Source organism: Coregonus clupeaformis, chromosome 37 (assembly GCF_020615455.1).
Source record: "Coregonus clupeaformis isolate EN_2021a chromosome 37, ASM2061545v1, whole genome shotgun sequence".
Taxonomy (NCBI): domain Eukaryota; kingdom Metazoa; phylum Chordata; class Actinopteri; order Salmoniformes; family Salmonidae; genus Coregonus; species Coregonus clupeaformis.
Genome location: NC_059228.1, coordinates 23,681,983 through 23,709,046, shown reverse-complemented (window position 1 = coordinate 23,709,046; position 27,064 = coordinate 23,681,983). Strand labels below are relative to the sequence as shown.

The following is a 27,064-nucleotide window of genomic DNA, read 5'->3' as shown; positions in this document are numbered from 1 at the left end:
GAAATCCAAAAAGTAAAATGCACTAAACATAACCTCCTGACCCCTCCTGGCCTCCTCTCGTAGATGAGAGCACAGAGCAGAGATTATGGAAAAAACGGAGCAGACCAATTGTGCAAATTGCTTATCTTCAGATTTCAAGGGGCAATTATGGCTAGGCAAACAGTTTATATACACACACCACTGCCTGAAACGGCCTTCTCTCCCCTTTAATATCCATAAATGGTCCTATCACCAAAAGCAAATGTAACGTTTAACACAACAACAGTTATAAAAAAAAAAACAGACAAGACAATTAATACATCTTATGTAGTCCAGTCCTAGTGGGGAAAGGAGCTAATCTATTTGTTTTAGTCTTTATTAATGACTCCTCTACTAGAGAACAACATCTAATAATTAAAGTCCTGCCTCAAGCATCGAAGTCATTATGCTCAGTGACGTTCTGTTGGTGTCTGTGTCTCACGTTTATGACACGGTAGGTGTGGATCGCCTAGCAACCTGCGTCTTAATGAGGAGAGCAATTAAGGAGGTTGAGCCCTCTCCTCCATGTTCCCCCCATCCCACGGGACAGTGTGTGGGTGTGTATGTGTGCGTGTGTTATGAGGGTTACACACAGATTTCCCCTGCCCACCCCTTCTCATTCTTCAAAGCGCAAGAGCAGTAGGCTTGCCTCGTAAAGCAATCTTCTTTCAATAACACAATCTAGCTTAGTATCTGTCTTAGCTACATAGATATTCATACAATATACACAAAATAGCAGTCCTTATTTTGAGTGCCTTATCACTAGATAACTTTCAATTATGGAGTTTGAGAAAATGTCACTTAACTATAATATACTCAATTTCACTTTCCAATATATCTCAATCTATTTTTCATCCCAACCTAATGTACTTGAGTGTAGAAAATGAACCCTTTGTGTGTATTAGCAATGTATCATAGCTCTTTAGCCAAAACGTTGCTTGTTTGCGTCCCCCGCACCCGACACTCATAGACGTGACACATGAGAACAGGATACCCGGTCATAAAACGTAATCCCATCCATGTCTTCCATAGAGTTCTGACACCAGGCAAACAGACAGCGTGCTTTAAATTAGCAACACATTCTTCACTAGGTGTTCACTGGGTGAGAAGTCTCAGATATGGCTGACTGTCTGTCTGTGTGTCTGAGAAAGCCAGGCATACTCTCAGTTCATTGTCTCAATGCTGGGGTGACAGTGTAAGGCTGCTCAACAAGTGCTGCCCTCTATTGGTGCTGAATGGGAATTTATTTTAGTGACACTGAACTGAACCATGCATGTTTGAGCTGTCACACAAGCATATGCATTTAGACATGAATAGACAGAAAATTCTTCACTAATACACACCAACTTGCAGACTCACTCACACACACTCCCTCATACACACTCACTCCACCCGTTCCTTAGCCATTGTTCCACCTCCACCGTAGAGACTTGGAGAATATGGAAGACTCAGCATATTGCCTGCCACGCCCCAGTCATTTGCATGCTGTAATGCTGTTATGGTTTATGCAATAAAGACAAGTGAATCCAGTCTACTCCATCTGAAAGAGAGCGAGAGAGAGAGAGAGAGAGAGCGAGAGAGAGAGAGAGAGAGAGAGAGAGAGAGAGAGAGAGAGAGAGAGAGAGAGAGAGAGAGAGAGAGAGAGAGAGAGATGGGGGAGAGAGAGAGAGAGAGCGAGAGAGAGAGAGCGAGAGAGAGAGAGAGAGCGAGAGAGAGAGGTAACAGATGGCCCAGGGAGAGTAAAAAGGTATAATCCCATCAGCTGCACTATCATCCGACCATCTGGACATCCCACAGCACAATTACAACACATTTCAGCAGGCAGAACAAAGGACGCAACATCCACGGACACATCAGACCTGTTTGAGTGGCTCAGTAGGCCTACTAGAGCTTCAGACGGAAGTTGGCCCTTAACTCAGATCTAGGATCAGTTTTCTGTACTATAGTGCTAACTTGAACCATTAGGAAGTAAAGGAACCAAAATTGATGTTGAATCTGCACTTAGGGCCATTTGACAACAGTCACATTATAAATAAAAAAATGCTCACAGATAAACTAATATTGTTTTAACCTACTTAAAGATGCATTATATAGAAATCGCTACACCATTTCCTGATTGCTAAAGTTCTAATATTTTGCCTGATTTCAGTTTATGTGACAAAACAAGCAAGTATAGTGTAGAGAATCATTGTACCATCTAAACTGCTGTGAAATATATTTTCCATAACCAAATATATTGTATTTTCAGCTGTTTGAAGCTGGTGTACAAAACTGAAAGTAAAAGAAGCAAAAATGAAACTTAAGAACGGGAAGCATAGAAATAGTGCACATAGAACAGATCTATCGCTTCTTAGACTTGCTTTTATTGACAATGACAGATCTATAACACACATTTCTATGTGAATTTGGTCGGGTCGCCTAAAAAGTTGAGTGATGCACAGACAGGCCTTGTTTCAGCCATCCTCATTCCCTCCCTGCAATGTTTATCATCTGCTGCGGGGAATTGTGCGTGTCTATCATCAGATCGCCTGCGCTGCCTGTGTAATCCACTTGGCCACGGTTCCCATTCAGCACATGCTCCCCTCTCTGTCTGTGCATTGAGACATATGCAAATTTTCAGGCAGAAGGGTGGACGGCTTAGGGCCCCGGTCGCTCCCTCTCCATGGGTCCTTTCTGTGTGTGGGAGGGGGGCGTTGGGATTTCCGAGGTGGTGTGTGTGTAGGTTTCTGTCTGCAGCTGCCCCCCAACAACCACCATCAACAACCCTCTCTCTCTCTCTCTCTCTCTCTCTCTCTCTCTCTCTCTCTCTCTCTCTCTCTCTCTCTCTCTCTCTCTCTCTCTCTCTTTCTCTTTCTCTTTCTCTTTCTGTCTCTCTCGCTCTGTCTCGCTCTGTCTCGCTCTGTCTCTCTCTCATTCTCTCTCTCCCTCTCTCTCTCTCCCGGGCCCAAAGTCAATTTGTTTACAGTCATTTTGAAGGGGGAATTATTTGCCGTAATCGGCAGCACTGATGAAGGTCACCTCCTTTGAGGGGACACGGCGATCCCACAGAGAGATGGTCTTCTTTCAGATGCTCTGCTTAGCAATTAAGCAAAGCAAATGTCACTCGTCCAGACCTCAGAGATGAAATTCTGTAAGGGGTGATTAGCATGAAGTCAACAGCGCCTGTTAAAGTCCGATTTCCCGTAGTGTTTGTGTGTGTGTGTGTGTGTGTGTGTGTGTGTGTGTGTGTGTGTGTGTGTGTGTGTGTGTGTGTGTGTGTGTGTGTGTGTGTGTGTGTGCGTGCGTGTGCATGCGTGCATGTGCGCTTCATGGGGAGAAAGCAAACATAACCTGCACAGCCCCAACAGAAAAGCAAACAAAGGGATATGTCTTGTCTGTAGTGATCCATACAGCAAAGGCAGATGGGGATTTACTTACTGAACTCGAGTGATAATAGGACTACAGCAATGTGCTCATATAAATAGTACAAAATGTTAAAAGAACAAGAATGTGTGCAGTTTGCATTGTATTCACAAAATATGAATGTAAAAAGATTACATTTAATTTTGCTGTTTTATGGTTAGCTTTCATGCTATGCCTGTTGTAAACATGGTGTCAGGGTGAGCACCATATTAAGGTAATGCATCAAATGACAGGAAGAGTTTGATTCGATTATAGTAACTCACAGCCCTCTGATGAATGGCAAAACTATGTCGCAAAAGTCATGGCAGATGAAAAGCATTGTAATAAACAATGTGAAATGGATTGAATCGATCACAAAAGGCAAAACTGAGCCTGAATAATTCATGAATTTATTCATGTTGTGAAACTGCATTCTAAACAACATGCCAGAACGCAGGGAACAAAGACAATGGAATGACATGAAACCAACAACACAGCTTTGGCTTGTCATTTACATTCTACAGCTTTATTCTCGACTCATATGAGGTGTTTAACTTTCAAATTCTACTGTACATGCAGGGCTATGCCTAATAAATTTTGATAGCTACATTTGCCCTGACACATAATTTGCTACACCAAATCATTTCCACTCACGAGCCCAGCGCTTAGCCTTTGTGAAGCGGACCATTTGAAGGGTCTGCTTACATCACTCCAACATGCTGATGAATGATTTTTATTCTCGTGCCTAAAAGGACAAATCCATCATTTTCTCTCTCTCCAGGCTTATTTCCATGATATGTCTTTCTATTGGGATAAAGACATCAGGCTATGTAGAAGTGTAGGTACTGAATAGGCTCTTATTTTCTGTGTGTTAAGCAGCCACCCCTTGCATCAAGGCCATCAGCCCCAGTGAGGGATGGACCACAGGAGGGGCCACTGTCATCATCATTGGGGACAACTTCTTTGACGGCCTGCAGGTCGTGTTCGGGACCATGCTTGTATGGAGTGAGGTACAGTATTTTTGTCACACCATTGATTTGATTGAATTTCAGCCTAGGTTTTAAGCCTTTACTATAAACACTGGTAATGATATCAATTTTTTTGTAAGTTTGTACGAGACCTTAGTAGGCATGGTCAGACTCAATGGTTCCTGTGCCCTGTCATCCAGCTCATCACCCCCCACGCCATCCGCGTCCAGACCCCTCCCAGGCACATCCCCGGTGTGGTGGAGGTCACGCTGTCCTACAAGTCCAAGCAGTTCTGCAAAGGGGCTCCTGGAAGATTTGTCTACACCGGTGAGTCAGGATGCTTAATGTCCCTTTTCAGTCTCTCCTCCCTGAGTTTAGTGCCCTGACTATCCATCCTCTCTGGATGGAACACAAACTCTGTTCAAAAACGTGCACACTTACTTCCTCGCTTCCTTAAAGTAGTCACTGATCTAATACATTTGGATAAAAAAAACAAGGGTTCCCTGATATACATAACTTTGACCCATCCAGTCATCTATGGTTAGGCTGGAAGTAAGGATGCATTTTCACAGTATTGGAACAGGGCCCCAGTGTCAAGGCAATAATGATGGACTAACCAGGCCCCTGCTTTCTGGGTCTGGAATGTTCAGTGTGTGAGAACTGCACAGCTAGCTAAAGGTGTTTGGTGGAAGGACTTCTATGAGTGCAACTTGATCTCTCCCTGAACTGCCATTAGAAGTCGGTGCTGCCAAGCTCTGTTAAATTCAATCTGTCAGGATAATTCACTCTGCCAATTATATTTCTCTCCTCGCTTGTCAGATATGCATCTACTAATTTGCAGATTTTTTCCAATATATTGTAATTTTAATGAAAGCAGTGACTGAACTAGAGAGAAATGGAAGGATGCAGTTAAGGGTATTTGTGAGTGTGTGTGTGTGTGTCTTGTGAGTGTGTCACACCATAAGTAAAGGTGGATTATCTTGGCTAACAGAGAGATGTGGTGGTCTTATCTGTCATCATTGGTGAGGAGGTAGAGGTCATGAGGGTCAGAGCCTGTCTGACCTGGACGCCTCCGTCTGTTCTAACACCGATGGCTAGAATGAGACAGGGGCGTCAAAGCACTCTCCCTCAAAAAAAGTGGAGTGGTGGGGGTGAAGGGGGGGTGGACCCCCTTAAACCCCCCCTAGACCCCTTCCATCCTGGGCAGCTGTTTCTCATCAAGCCCCCCCAAGCCATCCGTTCCCTTCCCCTCCAACCGTGCAGTCTGGCCTGGCACTCCTGCGTTTAACCTTCCTAGCAGAAGCAGAGCAGAGGCCAACAAGGCACTGGGATAATGAAACAAAAGTGCAGTGTGCTGAGTGTGTGAGCGTATGCGCATATGTGTGAAGCCTGGGAAGGTGTATAAGTTAAGAGACATTATTGGCTTCTATAGCACCCCGGTAAATGTGCCAGGTCTCTTAAGAACAGACCCCATTAGTCACACGGGCTAAGCGGATTGGGATGATTACCATCAGGTTTTACTGGGGGAACCCCCTTCTGGATCCATGTTGATTTTCTTCCTTCTTCCTTCTCTGGTTCCTGCTCTGTTCCAGTTAGTAGAAAGATACAATTACCCTGGGAGGCAACGGCAGTACAATTGATTAGTTTTGTGAATTAAAAGAGAGCGCCACCAATAAGACAAGTCTAGCTCCTCAGCCTACTGCTATTCCCAGATTGGATCACCCTGATTGTACCAGGGTCGACATGAAACTGTTAACGAGCTCCTGGAACTTAACGACAGAATTAACACTTACTCCAGATGTACAGTAATTGCTAGTTGATAGGGGGACATTACCTCTCGGACAGTTAAGTACAACGTGGACAGGCAACAAAAAGAGGACATGCTCCTGTCATTTCGGTGGCCAGGCATCGTGTGCATATCAAAGGTCCATTTATCAAAGCTATCCTTCAAGCGTGACTTTGCGGCATGTCGTTGAGAGAAGCGCTTTTAGACCTTTTCATGTTGACTCTTCTCGCCCGACCGGCCCTAATTGTGGAGATTTAACTCGCTCAATTTAATAAATTATCACAAATTACCAAGAGTCAACATAGAGTACATTGCAGTCAATTCTAATGGCAGAGGGTGGTGTCTTGTAGGGTTAGTATTCTGGACCACCTCCAAAACTAACAATTCAGTCAGAGGATGTGAGCACCACGTAGTATACATCAATAATCCTGTATGCATTGAGTATGTTCAATCATGGAAACACCAGCTACAAAGACACATAATGCTACAAAACTTCAGAGGATGCTTTATTAAGCTATGTACTGTATGTTTCACTGTGGCCATAGGTTTATTATCAGTAATAAATCAATTGCTTCATAATCCACACATGCTTAATGTATCAATGTTTACTGACTTGTTCTACTTTAGGAAAAGGAGATAGTGTATTCCAAAAACTGGTTTAATCAATGTTGTTTCCATGTAATTTCAACCCCAAAAATCTGTGATGACGTTGAATCAACGTGGAAAACGAATTGGATTTGCAAAAAGTAATCAACGTAATGGCATTTGTATTTTTTTTCACCCTACCTTTAACCTAAATCGAATGACATGGTGACACTTTCTGTTGATTTCACGTTGAATTCACATTAGTTGACAACTCAACCAAATGTAAATCAAAACTAGATGTTGAACTGACATCTGTGCCCAGTGGGTTATTGTCACATGGAGGTGGTTTGTCCTATATCTGATCCCAGTATTGGTTATCAATTGGTCAGGGTGGCTGGAGGATCAAACTAGGTTAGCAAGGTTAGCAAATCAAAAAGGTGCAGGTCCAGCTGTCCTCTTCTCAATACTTCACACTTTATGAACTACTGCATAGAGGATCTGTGTTTGTTCTTAAAGGCTTTTATAAAGGGCCATATGTGACTTAAATTGGGTAAAACTTATGTGATTGCTTTTTTACCATAAAGTTACTATAGGCGACGCCAGTGCAAAAGAGTAAACTATCAGTAAAAACATTGACTTTGAAACTCTAATTGCATGAGAGCTTTTGGTTTCTAGCTAGACTTGATTTCTACGAGAGCTACCCTCCCAGGACCACTCCCTATGGAGACCCTTAGTAATATGAAGTGCTAGCACTGCTGCTAACACACTCAGCTACTATTTATCCTAATCAGTTACATCCCTATACCCGGGATTGTGTTCAAATGAACCCCTACCTCGCCCCAGAAATAGCACATTAACCGGGACCCCATTTGTCATGGGTAAATTGAGGGTCAGTAAACGTTGCCTGTATATTCTAGTGGGGATCCGGGACATGCATCATAAGGTAAGAGAATGATAGATGGAAGGGTAGCTGTCATACATTTGTCAGGGGGAAGGGAACGTTATTTGCTAATTTCCCAAGCTGGGAAGTGACAGAGTGCTTCGTTTTCAGACCTTTGGTGACCAGTTTGGTTTCTGGGCTATTAGTACAATTTAATTTCTTCCTCCCTATAAGGCTGACTGTAACGAGAGCCATTTATCTGATCTCACAGAGGGCTGCTATGTAACACACTGGGTCTGGGTGAAGGGTTTTGGATGATGCTGATGATGCCCCATACAGTGAGCATCTCTTGCCAGGTTTGGGTTGAGGCTAGACAGCCTTGAAGGCTGATGAATCATAAAGTTTTCTTGTCAAGGTGACAGTATCGACTCCACTGCACCAGAATCTGACAAAATGGCTATACGGCAGTCATTCATCAACATAAGGACAAAGGGGTCATGGGTGATTCACTGAATACTGTTGGAGATCAAGAAATGTCAGTCTGGTAGGGGATGGAAAATAAAGGCGTTAATACTGTATGTGCCTTCAGAAAGTATTCATACCCCTTGACTTTTTCCACATTTTGTTGTGTTACAGCCTGAATACAAAATATATTACTTTTTTTTTCTTCACAGAGCTACACACAATACCCCATCATGACAATGTGAAAACGTGTTTTTAGACATTTTTGCTAATTTATTGAAAATGAAATACAGAAATATCTAATTTACATAAGTATTCACACTCCTGAGTCAATACTATGCAGAAGCACCTTTGGCAGCAATTACAGCTGTGAGTCTTTCTGGGTAAGTCTCTAAGAGCTTTCCACACCTGGATTGTGCACATTTGCCCATTGTTCTTTTCAAAATTCTTCAAGCTCTGTTAAATTGGTTGTTGATCATTGCTAGACAACCATTTTCAGGTCTTGCCATAGATTTCCAAGTAGATGTAAGTCAAAACTGTAACTCAGCCACTCAGGAACATTCACTGTTTTCTTGGTAAGCAACTCCAGTGTAGGGCCTTGTGTTTTAGGTTATTGTCCTGCTGAAATGTGAATTAATCTCCCAGTGTCTAGTGGAAAGCAGACTGAACAAGGTATTCCTCTTCGATTTTGCCTGTGCTTAGCTCCATTCCATTTCTTTTTTATCCTGAAAAACTCCCCAGTCCTTAATGATTACAAGCATACCATAACATGATGCAGCCACCACTCTGCTTGAAAATATGGAGTGGTACTCAGTAATGTGTTGTATTGGATTTGTCCCAAACATAACACTTTGTATTCAGGACAAAAAGCTTTGCTACATTCTTTGCAGTATTACTTTAGTGCCTTTTGCAAACAGGATGCATGTTTTGGAATATTTTTATTCTGTACATGCTTCCTTCTTTTCACTGTGTTAATTAGGTTAGTATTGTGGAGTAACTACAATGTTGTTGAACCATCCTCAGTTTTCTCCTATCACAGCCATTCAGCTTTGTAATTTTTTTAAAGTCACCATTGGCCTCATGATGAAATCCCTGAGCGGTTTCCTTCCACTTCGGCAACTGAGTTAGGAAGGACGCCTGTATCTTTGTAGTGACTGGGTGTATTGATACACCATCCAAAGTGTAATTAATAACTTCACCATGCTCAAAGGGATATTCAATGTCTTCGTTTTAGGTGCCCTTCTTTGTGAGACATTGGAAAACCTCCCTGATCTTTGTGGTTGAATCTGTGTTTACCTTACAGATAATTGTATGTGTGGGGTACAGAGATGAGGTAGTCATAAAGAAATCATGTTAAACACTATTATTGCGCACAGAGTGAGTCCATGAAACGTATTATGTGACTTGTTAAATACGTTTTTACTCCTGAACTTATTTACGCTTGCCATAAAAAAGGGGTTGAATACTTATTGACTCAATACATTTCAGCTTTAAATTTTTTATTAATTGGTAAAAATGTCAAAAAACATAATTCCACTTTGACATTATGGGGTATTGTGTGTAGGCCACTGACAAAAAAAATCTAAATTTAATCCATTTTAAATTCAGGCTGTAACACAACAGAATGTGGAAAATGTCAAGGGGTGTGAATACTTTCTGAAGGCACTGATACTGTTAAAAGTAACGCTATTCTACACCGCAATGCTTATGATTATGAACATTTATGTTGAGGGTTCATATTTACTGTAATGCTCATCAAGATGTTACGCATTGTGAATGTAATGCTATGAATATTGATGTGTACCTTGACTGACCTCTTTATCCTCACTCAGTTGGCCAGAGATCCAAAGTGACATACAGTCTTCAAATCTAAAATGAAACCCTTTGCCGCACTCCAAGCAGAAACTGTTGGCTCATGACAAAAAAAATGGAGTTCAGTAAACATGGACTCCTTTATCAAAGCACATCAGTCCGGGCTTTGTGCAGTTCAGTCTGTGTATCAGTTCTAACCCTACAGCTCCCCTCCGCCCTTCAGCCGAGACACTCTTTGAAGTTCCGGATTTGGCGCTGATCAGATACAGAGCCTCCTCACTGTTTCCTCCCCTGCAGGGCAAGGTTTGGTAGCAGCTAGTCAGGGATGGGGTGTGGCCTAGACACACTGTAAGATACACTGTAATCAAAGGCATTCACAGAGGTATTTACATTTTAGTCATTTAGCAGACGCTCTTATCCAGAGCGACTTACAGTTAGTGAGTGCATACATTTTCATACATAGGTATGTAAACAATGTAAACAGATCTGTATAAGAGGGGCTTTCAATGGCATCTCTTTTAGCCTAAGAGCGTAGTGTAGTAATATGAGTAATGTATAGATAGCTCATGTCGCCATCACTGTTACTCAGTTCCCCTGTCTGTCTCATTACAAGCCTGGTATTTAGCTCTAGCTCCTCATGAGTGACTGAGACACTCGTCACCTAGTTACACGGTCTCAGCCAGAGAGCCTTTGTGAACGTGTGCAGATAGCGGCAAGGTTTCAGGAGGAAGGTCCTTTTGTCCAATTAGAGGGCTGACTTGACACACACTCTCTCACTCCTTCGTTTTCAAGCAATTTGTCAGGTAGACTTTGAGGAGCACACTGTGACATTATTTCGCACAGTGAAATCATTAACAGTCCTGGGAAATCCTGCTCTGGAAAATGTATTGAAATAAGTGGCGTCAGATGAGCATGTCTTTTACCCCATTGCATCCCTCTGTAGAATGTATTGCAAGGAGTAGCTTTAAAGTTTAAAGGATAGTATCGGTACAGGGGTGTTTCTCTATAAGGATGATAGGCCTATTCATTGATTTGGATTTAATTGGCACCTCTATAAGTTCTACTGTATTGTTAGATACAGGGGCGGCAGGTAGCCTAGAGGTGAGCCAGCAACCGGAAGGTTGCCAGTTCGAATCCTGTGTCTGACGGGACAAATCTGGTCCTAGATGCCATTGTGTGCCCTTGAGCAAGGCACTTAGCGCCACACAACAGCTACTCCATGGGTGCCCAGTGTGGCAACCCCCTGCTCCAACCTGTATATGTAGAGTGGGGGGGTTGGGGTGAAATACCAGTTGGACCTTGTGTACAATTGATGAATAAAGTGATCTTAATCTTAGATATCTGTTTGGTAACGGTTCTCCATATTGATATTCCTCACTAAGGCACAGTATTAGTCCTCTGCAGCAAGATAGATGAGTTTTCTCTCCTCCCTCCCCATTTTCACTATGTTCCACACCCAACGGGCTTTAAAAGAACTCCATCCCCCCACCCCCACCTCCACCGCTGCCTTTGATTGAAATTCATCTAAAGTTTATTGAGAAATGAATGAGAGATGCTGCACGGTATTGACTTTGAGAGGAAAACACAACTCATCTTGAATGAGGGGGAAAACGCAGCCGTAATTTAGCCGTCATCGATTTGACCCCGTCCATGTATTGATCTTCATTTTACAATATTAATTTGCGGCTGCAATCAGCTGTGAAGGAAGGCCATTTGATTTCTGTTGTACGGGAATGTGTGAAAGTCCCCCTCTATGTCCTTAGAGGAGGGGAACACTCACTTTAGATGTCATCGAAGGGGAGAGAACAGGTGTCTTCACCAATTTCCAATACAGAGATGAAGGGAATTTTGAGAGTATGGAATTGTGAACTGATACAGTACATCCCTCCCATTTAACCTGTGTTATTTAAATTGCATCTGTTGCAGAAGCAATATCTGGTGGAATTGTAACTGTCGTTTCTTTTAGCTGTATGTATCAGCTCAAAGTTCATGAAATTTCAATGAACATTGATTTCTCTCTATTGATTAATCTTACCAGCAGATCTTTGAAATATTAATTTCCTGCTCAACCTGAGACTCCTGGAGACGGAATAACTCTCTGTTAGCTTGGATTGGATGGAGAGAATAACGGTCAGTGTTAAATGCACTGGTTTGGTTTGCTTGGGTTTGCCGTGAGTTAAGATTGGTTGGTTTGGTTTGAAGTTGGGTTCTGACTGCATGCTTCTTTAAGATCTCTCTCCACAGAGGAAATCTACAGTATATTGCTGAACAGCATGACCTCTAAATGTCTCATGTTATCCCTGCAGCTGTATCACTTGTTTAAGTTAACCTATTTACCTTCAATAACCCCTGAGTGATAATGGCCTTTTTCTTCCCTGTTTGATACTATTGATGTCAGTAAAATAATGTAATTTCCTGTTGTGATTGTGATACTATGTGTGACCCATATCTGTGCTGCAGCTTTAAGATGATCTCAGGTGCCCATGAGGCTTCAGTTGGACACTCTCACAAGTTCCAAACTCACTAACACTTGAATGAACTTCACCCCGTTCTGTTTATCTGCTCCCTTTCCAACTCCCTCTCCACCTCAGTATAATCTGTGTTAGAGGGAAGGAAAAAAAATAAATGTGTAGGAGGAGTGGAGATAGGCTCCATGCAGTTAAGTATAATTAGTAATAGCTGGCAAATGGCAACAAGGCTAGTATTTATCTCCTGGAAAGATAGAGTTATCGTAATAACCAATAATGGCTGGCAAGAATGCTAGCGCTCTGTGCACGCTTAACAAGGAACCATTTTCCTTAAATGTACTGCTTTTCTCAAACATTTTCCCCCTGTTACTGACTGTTACTGCAGGCCAATACAGTACATGACTTCAGTAGACTGCCACATACTGAGAGCATGCAGGCGTATTGCCATGTAAGTGTTTTCATCTGCCAACGACGGCCATGTTACATTGTTCCTCTAGAGCGGTTACTCATGTCCTATTTCTAGAGTACATGGAGAAGGAGCAGTAGACCGTGCTCAGTCGCATGTTTGGCCATCCACTCTGCATTTTAAGCAAAAACACTGGGCTCGGAGCCTTCTGGAGTGAATGTGTTAGGAGCATGAACGGATGACAGAGTAGATTAAGGGCATTAGATCAAAATAAGATCGAGAAGTACACATGCCAGGGAGAGGAATTCCATTGAAATCCTGCCATAGATTGTGTATGCGTGTGTGTGTAGTGCTTGAAATTAGATTTGATATGGTCACAGCTGCACACCAACTCATGCATTCAATTTTTTTCATTCTGAAACATGACCATTCAATCACTAGTGAGGAAATTACTGAAATATTCATAGTTTCCACTCAGCTTTCGCATCCAAAGAATGAACTTTGCTGGGCTTTTAAAATAAAAAGTTATGTGCATACTATTCAAAAGTGACAGTAATTTTGCTCCTTCAGCTGTCTACTAAACATCACATATAACGATAAAATGATTGGCATTACTTTATTTAATTTATGTTAAGTGATAAACATTTTATTATGAACACAAAACAATTATAGCTTTTCATAAGTGATGAGGAAAAGATTAAGTTGGAGTAATTGAACTAAACAAGCCAGGTGTTTCAAGCTGAATTGCAAGTTCAGAAGATGTTTTATTTTTTATCAGTCTATATCATTCACTCTTTTCCTCACTCTTTCTTTATTCACGCTCTTTATACCTGGCGAAGTATTCAAATGAAACCCTTGCCTTACCTCACTGTGTCTCTTTCTCTCTAATTATCCGTGAGGTCAGTAGGCAAAATGGGGAAGAAGCCAGGAGATCAATACAAATTATCCCTGAGCAAACCAGTGCTGACAGTTTGAATTGCAGCATATGTTTACCCAAAATCAGGCAATTTATCTTAATATCAGCCGAGTAATGCAGCAGGGGTGAGAGGTCAGACAATCTCTCCACCTCATAATTACCCACCTCTAAAACAGGAAAGTGGTATTGATTGGCCGCGGGCCGGGAAGCGGTCGTGACTGGAACGTGCCACCCCCCCAGACTTCCACCCAGAGCAGGATTTATGGGATGTGTGTGGAGGGTTTCATGTTTCCTCACAGTGGCTGAGAACCCCTCGTAGGGGTGCCAGCTCCCCTACCTAGTCTACTCCAGCGCTCCTCTCCTCCTTAGCTTACCTCTCACAACACTGCACTGGGCTGGTAGAATGATGGAGATGAAGCTCATGTTGGCATGCATGCTGGCAGTCCAAGGGCATCCTAGAGTTCCGAGCTACAATATATTAAAGGGTTAGAAGAAGGTGGTGGGAAGTAGATAAGTTGGGGGGTGTTTGAGGGAGTATAGTGGTGTATGTATAGTAACACTGACCTCAAGTTTGATTGTTAAGAAATCAACCTAAATATTCAGCTCAAATATGATACACAATATAATACAATGTAACCATACATTTCATGTACAGAATGAATACAAGTGCTCAGTATATGTCGTCATCAGCCCTTATAGGATTATTGACAGTGTCTGTCACTGTGTATACACGGTCTGACTACAGAACTGTCAACTCATCAACTGACAGCACCGTTTAGCGCAAATGTAAGTCTCCATCAGCTGTCAACTTCATTTGCATGAAATCGATAGCAGATGGGGGTCTGTGTCACCAATTTCATTACGTGGGGTTGTTACAAAGATCATCTCCATGATAGATGAGATGGCGACATGTCGACATGCGCTGCTCATGGCCCAGAGTTGCACCCCAATCACAGAACCTTGAGGCATTATCATGGCTCAGGAAAAGACCCAGATGCAGACAGTTCGAAAAATGGACATTTCATATATAAACAGGGGGCAGGCAAATGACAGGTCAAGGGCAGGCAGATGTCGGTAGTCCAGGGCAGAGTCCGTAAGGTACAGAGTGGCGGGCAGGCAGAGGGCAGTGTCAAAATGGTGCAGAACGGTAGTCAGGGTCAGGGCAGGCAGAAAGATCAAAACCGGGAAAACTAGAAAACAAGGCTCAAGAAAACAGGAATATGAAAAACACGCTGGTAGGCTTGACGAGACAAGACGAACTGGCAACAGACAAACAGAGAACACAGGTATAAATGCACAGGGGATAATGGGGAAGATGGGCGACACCTGGAGGGGGGTGGAGACAAGCACAAAGACAGGTGAAACAGACATGCTTTCATCCTTATCTTAAAGAGCAAGAGAGAAGAGACATCTTGTTTACTATCTGTGGTATTTGATGCTCATGTTCTAGGCCCTCTTCCCCCTAACAAACAGCGTAGTAGTTTAAGTAATTTAGTGTTTTCAAACAGAAATGATAAAGAATTAAACGTCAATTATGTTTAAATGTGTATGACATATCAAGATGTTCAAAAAGGTGTGCCGTGCATCCTGTTTTTCAAACTACATCAGGCTGCATTACTTCAGGATAATTGTAATTGTAAATACTTCCAAAATACACATCACATACTTCTCCGTTATTACCTAGGTCTTGTGGTGTAGCTAGCTACTGTATCTATACCCAGCATGCCCAGCAGCAGTGTTGAGTGCAGTGTAGGCCCCAGCTGAGGCAGTGGACAGGAGAGCGTGATGCATCACCCTGCGAGAGCCTACTGACAGCCGGTGATGATGGATGGCCTGATTATGGAGTGTTTTTTACACATGCACAATTTACATCACACTGGGCAGCGGGGTCTGGCAGGGCTACAACAGACACACACACACACACACACACACACACACACACACACACACACACACACACACACACACACACACACACACACACAGACACACACACAAATGCATGCGTCTTGCGGTGTGTACAGATAGAAGGGGGGAGGAAATAACTAAAGAAAGAGGGCAAAATCCCAGCCAGGGCCTTGTCATGTGAGAGCAATACCATGGATCAATCCTTTATAATAGAGAAAATGCGGACCTTTGTCGTTCCGGGATGCATGATGAGATGTCAAATCAGATTTCTAGGAGTGTATGTTGTGACGTGCAGTGTGTGGTGCGTTTGGTTGTTGGGAGTTCACTTTATGTGGTGCACAGCCCTGTACCTGTCTAGCAATTATTTGGTAGGTTGTGTGTGTGTGTGTGTGTGTGTGTGTGTGTGTGTGTGTGCGTGTGCATGTCTCCCCGGTCTGTGTGTCAGTGTCCCTGGCTGTACTTTTGGCGTTTGCGTTTATGTTCTCTCGTGTTCAGCAGGTTCTGCGAGCCTTATTCCGTTAATGCTGAAATTACATGCTGAGTAATGAGTGATGAGCCAAATTACAGGCTGAACAATGAATAGAGGCAGGCAGCTCTTATTAGTCTCCACAGAAAGCTATTGATTTATGATGCACCGCCGCACTCGTCTGAGTTACTCTGCCGAAAATTATATCTACATTGAGAAGTGATGTTCTCTATTAAGTCATTCCTTCCCCTGTTACCGCTCCTCCCCTCCCTCTTCCTTCTCTCCCTCCTCTCTCCTTCCTGGCCTACGGGTGTACATGATTGTTTAGAATCAGCGAGAGCTGTAAGGAAGCCTTAAATTACCCATTATGACTGTCAGACATAAAACGCCTTAGTCTTACCAAAGTCTGGCTTATGATTCATTTACTTTGTGCCTCTGATTCATAGCACAATACGGCTCACTGCTCCAGATTACTATTTGAGGGGTGGGTAAGATTGATTGCTCTGTGTGATCTGCTGCAGTATTTCAGTAGAGCAGCGGGGTTGTACAGTAAGTGCAGCGCTAGAGTGACAGCAACTCACGCTAGATCAATTTGTGGACTTTCACAGATTATTAAAGCTCGGTTTGATTAACACACCCCACTATGTCGTTTGCACTCAATATTCCCTAGCAGATAAAAAGAGGAGGGCCCTGAGAGAGATATGAGACCTGCTCTAGACTGATGTACTGCATCATGTCATCATGGCTATTTTGCTAAATTTGAATTTAACTGGATGCAGGGGGTTTGTGACACTTGTGACAGAGTATTCCTGCTAGTTGCTGTGCATTGCAGACATTGGTTTACAGAGCAGTTATTTATTTCACTACACATTGTCTAACCATTGGATTTATTTATTTTTTTAGCCCTCAATGAGCCAACCATCGACTATGGATTCCAGAGGCTGCAGAAGGTCATCCCCAGGCACCCGGGTGACCCTGAGAGGTTACCAAAGGTCAGTGTTATGTCTCATCTTCACAAAAACAGACAGAAAACACCACATAGACACAACAAACCACACCATACACACACCAAAACTGCTAACCCAACAACATCATCAAAGACCAAGAAACAAAACAACATCAAAAGAAGTTCAAACATTTTAACCCAGTAGAAATACGATACACAAACACTCTGGTGCGTCCATCTAGCATTGATTTGGGATTTTATTGGTTTAGTGAGAAGAGAGAGAGAGGGAGGCAGGTTGTGGTAAACTTTCTGTGTGGTAAAATAGCTCAATCAGACGTCTTTCCTCTCCAGTAGTCTGTGGAGATTATAATCTACTGGTCGTCTGGGCCGTCATTACCCCACTCATGTTTTCCTTTCATTCTACACAGCTCCATTTGGTTTAATCTGTTGTTTACATGACTACGCTCGTAACCCCCCCCCCCCGCCCCCGTTCTAGTGTGGCTAATAAGGCCAGGGACACATTATAATACGCTAGGTCTCACTGCTTTCTTTAGAACTCATTACAGGTGTTGAAACTCTTGATTTTCACATTTTGGCATATTTCAACATGAAAACAAAGCCACATATTTCAGCCATTCTTTGATTCCTTAGTATTTCCATTTTCTCTGATAAAATCTATTACTGGGCTCATCTGATTGCACCCCTGCTAATTCCAATTGGGTATAACTGGCATTCCAGTTGCGTCAACTGTAATATTATGACTGATTCGTCTGCACATAGCACTCCCTTGGCATGCAGTAAAGTGGTGACTACCTCAGAGTTGTAAAAATACCAGAAAGCCGTTTAAAACCTTATCTGTTAAAGCCCAGCATGCAACACTGCAATATCATTAACGTCTAACGGACAATTTAATAAAGACCAGGCTATGTGGCGTATCATGGTCCAAACACCCCAAGACAGTCGTGAAGAGGGCACGACAAAACCTATTCCTCCTCAGGAGACTGAAAAGATTTGGCATGGGTCCTCAGATCCTCAAAAAGTTATACAGCTGCACCATCGAGAGCATCCTGACTGGTTGCATCACTGGTATGCCAACTGCTCGGCCTCCGACCGCAAGGCACTACAGAGGGTAGTGCGTACAGCCCAGTACAAAATTGGGGCCAAGCTTCCTGCCATCCAGGACCTCTATACCAGGCGGTGTCAGAGGAAGGCCCTAAAAATTGTCAAAGACTCCAGCCACCCTAGTCATAGACTGTTCTCTCTGCTACCGCAAAGCAAGCGGTACCGGAGTGCCAAGTCTAGGTCCAAAAGGCTTCTTAACAGCTTCTACCTCCAAGCCATAAGACTCCTGAACAGCTAATCAAATGGCTACCCGGACTATTTGCATTTTCTTAAAACTGCATTGTTGGTTAAGGGCTTGTAAGTAAGTATTTCACTGTAAGGTCTACACCTTTTGTATTCGGCGCATGTGACAAATAAAATTTTATTTTATTTGTAGTATGGACACTGGGCCAAGTCAATAGGAAGATATACGACATTGCAGCCAGCAGTCTCTGGTGCACAATATGAAGTGTTTCAATTAGTCTTTGGTCCCCGTTGAAAAACAACACCTGGACATGAAATGTAACTCTAATTTCAACAGTACATTTGTAAGACCAAAGGAAAGGTTCACTTAGCTTTTATGGCTGTGAGTTATGTCTGCACACTCAATAAGAGCGGCAGGTAGCTTAGTGGTTAAGAGCGTTGTGGCAGTAACCGAAAGGTCGCTGGTTCTAATCCCCGAGCCGACTAGGTGAGAAAATCTGTCGATGTGCCCTTGAGCAAGGCACTTAACCCTAATTGCTCCTGTAAGTCGCTCTGGATAAGAGCGTCTGCTAAATGACGTAAATGTAATTTAGTCAGTACATTTCTGTAAAATCTACAATTTGAACATAACAAGGAATACAGTGATGCATACTTGTATTACAGCATCCATTTTTTCTTCTTGGAGAACAAAATGCCTTTTGGCGATAAAACTATCTTTCACTCAAAATCTGAGATGAGTTTCCTCAGTGTGCTTACTTACTTAATATAGCAGGATCTCCCCCCAGCCCTCACATGGCCCAATCTTAGAGTGAGATGAAAGCCTGCACTTCTAATAAATAATATACATATTTGATTTGCTCTCTAATGGACCCAAATATGGGGTTCAGGGGGCCATGTAAATGATCCTACAGAGTGATTCATCATTGTTAAGCTTGCCATCTGAGGGTCGCCTCTCAGGGTCAACAGCACATTCTCAGTATAAGAGCCTCAGGCTAGCTAGCATGTACATTTTGAATGAGAAGAGATACGGCGTGAAGAGAACAGCCATTATGGGCTGCAGGTGTAGCGAAGAGACACTATAAAAAGTGTGCATTAGCAGAAAGGCAAATCGACACCGGCCCCCCTCCCTCAATTACTTCACCCTCCAGTTGATAATATTACGGCGCTATTGATTTCCACCATCCTTTTCCCCAGGACCAGTAAGACACGTGGTAATTGTGAGGAGACAGAAAGCCAATATAGGAGTGCTCATGGATTGCAAAGGATGCACGCTAATATTGTTGCTACACCAAGGAAAAAAAGGGGGAAGTGTGCTCTGATTGAAGTTTACCTTGTAATTTTAAGACAACATTGCAGATGACAGACTGGCCCTAAGGGACGAGCAGCGATATAAAAATCCAATGCAGAGTCCAGAGTGAATATGAAAGTAACAAGTGTGAACAGTCAAGTGATGCGAAAGGAGATTGGTTTGTGGGCATGGCGTTAAGTGAACAGAGACTTCGGAATTCACCCTCCTTTTTAAAATCTTGTTATAAAACAATTTTAGATTCCTCCCATAAAAAAATACCATTTATAATACCATTTTGTGCCCTGTGGCAGTAATGGACAAATAGACTGGATATCACATTATACCACACTCAATTTCTCCTTTCTTCTGTAACAAATTAGATTCATTACAAAATTAAAAGCAGAAACCCAATATTGTTTTATTATTACGTTGATTGCATTCGCTTCTCTTTTTTCTAAATGAACACAAACCTATTCTTTTCCAATTCTTTGTGAAATCCACAAGGAGAAAATAAATATTACAAATGTGTTCATGTCAAGCAATTATCCATGTATTTAAATGAATGTCTATTCTTGTGCTCTTTGAAGTACCTACATCTAATGGCCCTATCCTTCTGAATGTATTCATTACCTCAGGCTAGAGCTAACCCAGTAATTGCCTTACAGTTTTATAATGGCATTACCACTCCAAGCTACATAACCTGGGCCCCCTTTTCTTAACTGTGATAACATAAATACACAATCTTAGCTAATCTACCATGTGGACAATCACATTTAGACAGGTTTTAGGCTACCGCGTAGAACATGTAATACCTGAAAATGTGTAATGCCTTTGTCAGGTAACAACAGAGCTAATTTGTTGGTTTTAATCGTGTCAAGATCTTGGCTGATCTGTGATCAGTTGTTGAACATGTGTAAAACATGTGTAGAACAAGGAATATCAGAAAAGCTGTCATGCCTCTGTCACAAAACAAGAGATCATCTATGGGCTTTAATTGTTTTCAATTTAACATGGTGTTCTGATATGTCTGTCTCCATGACAAGAAAGCCAATTACATTTTATGCTGAAGCAGTATCCAGATTTACATGGAAATGCCCTCAGAACACCATTCGGTGCTAATCGTATTCACAGTGTGAGCCGATACGCGTGAAAGTGTCTCGTCGGAAAACAAAACAAACTCCTTGGTTGATTGGGTATCACACTTCCCATCATCCTGGGATATGACTAGGCTACCACTTAAGCATAGCCCTACGAGTGAGCTTGGTTAGTTAAGACGCCACGCGGTAAACGACAGATTAAGGATGAGAGGTAATATCGTTTTCTCTCTTTTTTCCAAGCTGTCCTTATGTTGCTGCTGCAAAGTGCCATATGGACAAGGATGGAGAGGAGGTTTTCAGAGAATGAAACATGGCTTGCGAACGTGACAGTCTTAATTGCTTTAATTGTTGTTTGAAATTGAGAGGCATGTAGAAGATCTTCAAATATGATAGAATAGATTATTGGTAATTATTAACTGCAGGAAAAAGGAAAGAAAAAACACTTTGTCTCACTCATCGAGCAAGAGAGGAATCTGTTCTGCCTGATGAGAACACATAAAGACAGCTGGTCCTCTCATTTAGTGAACCTGGCTCATGACAACCATAATTCTTTATTTGTATGCAAACTAGATGCATGCAACGTTGAGCATACACACCAATTTCAGAGGTAAATGCCCATTTTAAAGAGAGCCACCCGTCCGGTAACTTGGTGGATTAAACTCTATGTTTCTATAAGAGCATGGCACATGCTAGAAGCTTCTACAACGTTTTCATCTTGATAAATCAAGGACTTCAGGAAGATATGGCTCTTCGGGATGAAAGGAGGCGCATACACACTCCATACACACTCCATACGCGCTGCCTTGGAAACGCAGGCCAAGTCTTGGAGGCCGCTGTTTGAAGGCGCGATGGCTGTGTTTACATTCATTTACGGCAGCTGCCGTCTTAATCCCAGATTGCTATTGCCAAGTGATGGAACACTTCACACAAATTACTGAGGCCCGCGAAGGAAAACACGCAATGTGGGAAGAAAACAAGCGCCATCTGAGATGTTTCTAGTGACAGATTTGCATCGCTTTTAACCGAGGTTCTGACGGAAAGTCAACATACTGCTGCAATACAGCAGGTGACAGTAAACAAGCGTTCAAATAAAACACCACAGCAATAGCTCAAGCATTTCTTTGTGCGAATAAATGCTCTTAAATGGAGGAGATGGTTTTCCTAACATATTGCTTGGAGCATCACACTAAACAAAGCAGTGCCGTGCTCCATGAAGGATTTCATTAAGTGCTCAATTCAAAGAGCAGATAAAAGCACACTAACACGCTCTATTCTGAAGTAGAGCAGGGAATAGGATCCAGGGCCAACTCATTCTCAGTGTTAAGAGCCAAAGCAACATGGCTAATCCTTATTGTGAAGCAGGGACAAGCATGCAGACATGGATAAGACTACATTCCATGCATCCATGTCCCCGAGGCACAAGCACCCAGCTCTCGCTGGATGGGAAGTCATTTGTGAAGTCCTTTACAACAGCCAGTCGAAGAGGTTAATTGAAAAATGTCTTAATGTCATTACGGGAGAACTAGATTAACCCAAGCTAATTCACTTTATTGTTCTGAAGAAAGGAGACTCCAGTGCTGAACTCTTGTGCAAACGCGAGGCCAGAATTAGAGGGTGAGGTGTTGTTTTTAAGGCCTACGCTGGTTTAATTAAGAGATGGGACATTATTCATTGTTCCCAGTGGTTCTGGGAAGGGTTGGTGGCCTAATGCAGTGTTGGTGCCTCTCAATACAGGGTCACTTTTATTTACCCACCTAACAAATACCTCTTATTGTATGTGTAAAATAAATGACTCTTATTGTTACATTACATGTCATGGTGTTTGTTGAACAGTATCATTGAACATAATAATAATGTCTGTGTTTCCATTTTTTTTCATCAGGAGGTATTGCTGAAGAGAGCAGCTGACCTTGTTGAAGCATTGTATGGGATGCCCCACAATAACCAGGTATGCAGACCGACAGACATACACACGTCTTTCGCTACCATAATGGATGACTGAGGGAGAGCAGCTCAATAACTCTTAACTTCTCCCTCCATGTTTCACAGGAGATCATTCTGAAGAGGGCAGCGGACATAGCAGAGGCCCTGTACAGCGTTCCCCGTAACCACAACCAGATCCCCTCCCTCGCCAACACAGCCTCCCACGGCATGATGGGAGTCAACTCCTTCAGCAGCCAGCTAGCCGTCAACGTGTCCGAGTCACAGGGAAATGACCAGGGTAGGTGGAAATTATGCTTAGTGGTCAAGAATTACTCACAGTCAGCTAAGTAAGTCATGAATGAAAGAATGAATGAATCCTATAGACCTCGAATCACCCCATCCTCCTCTTCTTCCTCCTCGGTAGGCTACAGCCGGAACACCAGCAGTGTGTCTCCACGAGGGTACATCACCAGCAGCACCCCACAGCAGTCCAGCTACAACACTGTCAGTAACAGTATGAATGGCTACGGGAACTCTGGCATGTCCAACCTGGGAGTTTCCAGCTCCCCTGGGTTCCTCAACGGATCCTCTGCCAACTCTCCATATGGAAGTGAGTAGAGCTGCCATCTCAGACCTGTTCAGGAGGGAGCAAAGTTACACAATGTTCAGATAGAAAAGTATTGTGTAGGGCAGTTATACTCGTCTGTCAGGTAGAGAATCTGAATCATGTTAGACTCTATTCTTTACATTTCTATAGGCAATGTTCTGAATGTTTCACCTCACTAAATACAGCCCAGTTTAGTCCGATAGCATGTTCTTACCCCCCCAATATCTTGTCTGCAGTTAAACAAAAGAGCGCCTTCGCCCCTGTGGTCCGACCCCAGGCCTCCCCACCCCCTTCCTGCACCAACGCAAATGGCAACGGACTGCAAGGTGAGCCCCCCTCACCCCCTCATCCCTTCCCTTCGGACTACTGGGCAGATACCGCGGCTCATGCCTCTGTCCGGTTTGGTGAGGGACTAATCATTACAAATATGCATTTTAACAGGCTGCAATTCATTACTTACACCTTTTGAGTTTACATTCAAATACACAAGCAAGCATGAGTGCACACACGTACACACACACATACACACACACACGTACACACATGTACACACACACACTCACACAAGCAAACACACGCACATAAGCAGACATGCAAACACACCACACACACAACCCATCCAGTATAGCAAATGATATATTCCAAGGTCTAAGGGCAACACCTTCCCAGAATTGTTTTAGTAATTATGTTTATTAGGTTTTGTGTGTCTGTCATGACCAACATGATTGCTTTGAAAACAAGCTTAGCCGTAGCGTGCGCCCCAAGATTAATAACATTGAGCTTAATGAAGTGGGAAATTAAAGTTCATCTTGCTACACGATCATACTTATTAATACATGTTGTGCAGAAATTAATGAGCAATGCCTTGCCATCATCTGTGCTGGCAAACTTAAAAGCATTCCAACCATGACACTATGACTTTTCATCCTGGCATTTTACTAGCCACCTAATTGTTCAGAATGTGTGAAATACTGAGTATATCAACTCTCTGTAAAAGCTAAAGTTTCTAATGATATCCTAGCAGATGGTCTGGGTAAAAGAATGGAAACTACCTTTGATCTCTGTCGAAGCTTGTGGATAATGATTTTGAAATAGGAGTAGTGTAGTGACTGTGGAAATAGGAGTGTAATGCAGTGGCTCCATCCTCAGTATGGAGTCTGAGGGGAGTCCGCTGAGTCTGAGGGGAGTCAGGTGAGTCTGAGGGGAGTCAGCTGAGTCTGAGGGGAGTCAGGTGAGTCTGAGGGGAGTCAGGTGAGTCTGAGGGGAGTCAGCTGAGTCTGAGGGGAGTCACCTGAGTCTGAGGGGAGTCACCTGAGTCTGAGGGGAGTCAGTTGAGTCTGAGGGGAGTCAGGTGAGTCTGAGGGGAGTCAGTTGAGTCTGAGGGGAGTCAGGTGAGTCTGAGGGGAGTCAGCTGAGTCTGATGGGAGTCACCTGAGTCTGAGGGGAGTCAGCTGAGTCCTTAAGTGACAAAGGTGGGGGTTGTAGCACAGCATTGTGGGTAGTGGTTGTGTTGTTGTTCCATGGTCGGCAGGGCCGTTTCTCCTTGGAGTCTGGTTCACTGTTTGCCATTACCTCAACACCAGGAGGAATATCACACGGAGCCACGCTGGCCTAGTGGGGCCTGAAATGTCAGAGCAAGAGGGAGGCTTTTAAAACTATCGTGTTAGAGGTTTGCACTCAGACATGCACAGACACACCACACACATACACACTCACGCATCACACAGGCGCACATGCACACATACACACAGTCTCACTTACAACATCATAACTTAACATTTGTTTTAAAGTTCCTTGATGTAAATAGCTAAATGTTTTGCTTATCCAATTTAATACATTGGAAAGGATGAATGTGCTAAATGCAATTTCTCTCTCTCTGTCTTTTCCAGCTATGTCCGGTCTGGTTGTACCTCCAATGTAAATGCACTTTCATCGTCTCAAGCACCAATCTTCTCACCACGATACAGGACACCCCTTTATCACACAACAAAGACACTGGCGTAATCTAAAATATTGAGGATATAGTCAACAGTTTATTCTGTTTTTAATGAAGATAAAAACATGATTTTCTTTTAAAAGACTATTTCAAGAGTTAAGATTTGGACATTTGGACAAAGCATTTCATTAGGAACTCAACAATTTTAGCTTTTTTGCTCATTTTATTTCCATTTGATCAACCTCGAAGAAGACAAAATATGATGGAGTGTTTATTTTGCATACCTATCGGGTTGAACTTTGGCTTTGTCCAGTGAACCATATCCTGGAAGGAACTCTGTGGACTCATCATTTGGTTTTAATGTAAACACTGATGTACATTTACCTATGAACTTGTTTGCCTCAGAAAATGTTTTTTTGTTTTAACTCTCTTTCAATAGATTCACAATTGTGTGTCTTTATAATGTGACTTTTTTGTATTTTTATGTGTGATAAAATACAGTGGGGCCAAGAAGGTTTAAGATTTTCAACTGGAAAATATATGAGATATATAATGTAGAAATCAATCATAAAATACAGGAAATGCAAGTAAATGGGTGGGGCTGGGTGGGTGGGTAAGATTGTGTCATGTTTCATTCATACATCTTAAATTAAATTAGTAATTTATTGTAGCTAGAATTTCATCTTCGAAGTGAAAATGATCTTGGATTCAACAAGTACACTGGCGTATGTAGAACGCCTGGCTAGAGCTTCCTTTTAAGCAAGTGTGTTTTGCCACGTTTCTTTAAACTTTTTTGCTAGCACTGTATATTAATGCATTCCTAGGCTACTGTGAAGTCTGTTTCTTGTTGAAGAGGGCCATCCTCTTCCTTCTAGCTCCAAATCCCCTTATGTGTTTTATATGTGGTTATAAACTTGTAGACTATTGTGATATTGCCAAAATTGTGCTAAATATTTAGGCATCTGTCTTTATTTTAGATCAACAACATTTAAAGCAAAATTAAACTCCATCTAAAATGGAAAGTAGTTCATTGTCATATTTCCGTTCCAATACACACTTGCGCTCACTTGAGGGAGATTTTGTAACATATCAACTATAAATATTGTATTTATCTCTGATATTTTGTATATTGCTTTTCATTATGTATGTATTAATTGTCATGCCCTTAATAGTGATGCAGCACAGAGAATTTCAGCCAAGAACTGTTGCCTTCATGTTTTTTTTGTATTTGATCAAATGTAATGTCCATATATTTCACATGTATCTTCAAAGTTTTGTTACTCTGTCAAGACTCTCTGTCCATTTTTTTTAAAGGGAAGTCAAACTTCATTGTTTATTTTTATATTGATTTTAAATTATCTATACATACCATTTTTGGAGAACTTTGTTGGTTGTATTGTCAAATAAATTGTTTGTGACCCATATGATAGTTGTTAAGATACAATAGAAACGATGTGCATGAGGGACAACCTTGGAGGAAGGGACTCCATTTGTGGTAGTATTTTCTTTCTGTTTTGTAGAATGTATACAAGTCACTTTTACTCACCACTTATGACTCTGCCACATAGCTTAAATGTGTTTACAGGGAACAAAAATTCAAAATGTCAAAATTTGGAATGGAAACAGAAATGAATAAGTGATGTTTTATTAAAATTTTCAGTAAAAAAAAACAATACTTGCTAATGCCTGTGGATTTCTTCAGTTGTTATCTTTACCTGAAATACGACAGCAACATACATTGATTAAATACACAGAACACTTTTGTACATGAAACCTTGGATTACACCTGTAAGAGCCAGGGATATCCACTCTCTCCATGGTGGTTTCTAGCCTTTTAGATTCAGAAACAGGTTGCAACAGACAGCTGGGCCAATAGAACAGAACTGCACAGAGCTTTGTTTTGACA

At 42.3% G+C, this 27,064-nt stretch overlaps 1 protein-coding gene across 6 annotated transcripts in view; it reads left to right on the top strand.

Moving 5' to 3' along the window:
• Positions 1 to 26,831, top strand: part of LOC121553193 (transcription factor COE3) — a 74,507-nt gene extending 47,676 nt beyond the window's left edge. For 2 of the 6 annotated variants that reach the window (XM_041866188.2, XM_041866189.2), the window contains exons 9-16: positions 4,276 to 4,409; positions 4,568 to 4,694; positions 16,960 to 17,048; positions 22,575 to 22,640; positions 22,742 to 22,913; positions 23,040 to 23,225; positions 23,459 to 23,626; positions 25,112 to 26,831. In XM_041866188.2, coding sequence (XP_041722122.1) covers positions 4,276 to 4,409; positions 4,568 to 4,694; positions 16,960 to 17,048; positions 22,575 to 22,640; positions 22,742 to 22,913; positions 23,040 to 23,225; positions 23,459 to 23,626; positions 25,112 to 25,143 — 974 coding nt within the window. In that variant the 3' untranslated portion in view covers positions 25,144 to 26,831. The remainder of the gene's footprint in view (positions 1 to 4,275; positions 4,410 to 4,567; positions 4,695 to 16,959; positions 17,049 to 22,574; positions 22,641 to 22,741; positions 22,914 to 23,039; positions 23,226 to 23,458; positions 23,627 to 25,111) is intronic. The other 4 variants (XM_041866191.2, XM_041866193.2, XM_041866190.2 and 1 more) reach the window with 3 other exon arrangements.
• Positions 26,832 to 27,064: the final 233 nt, after the last annotated feature.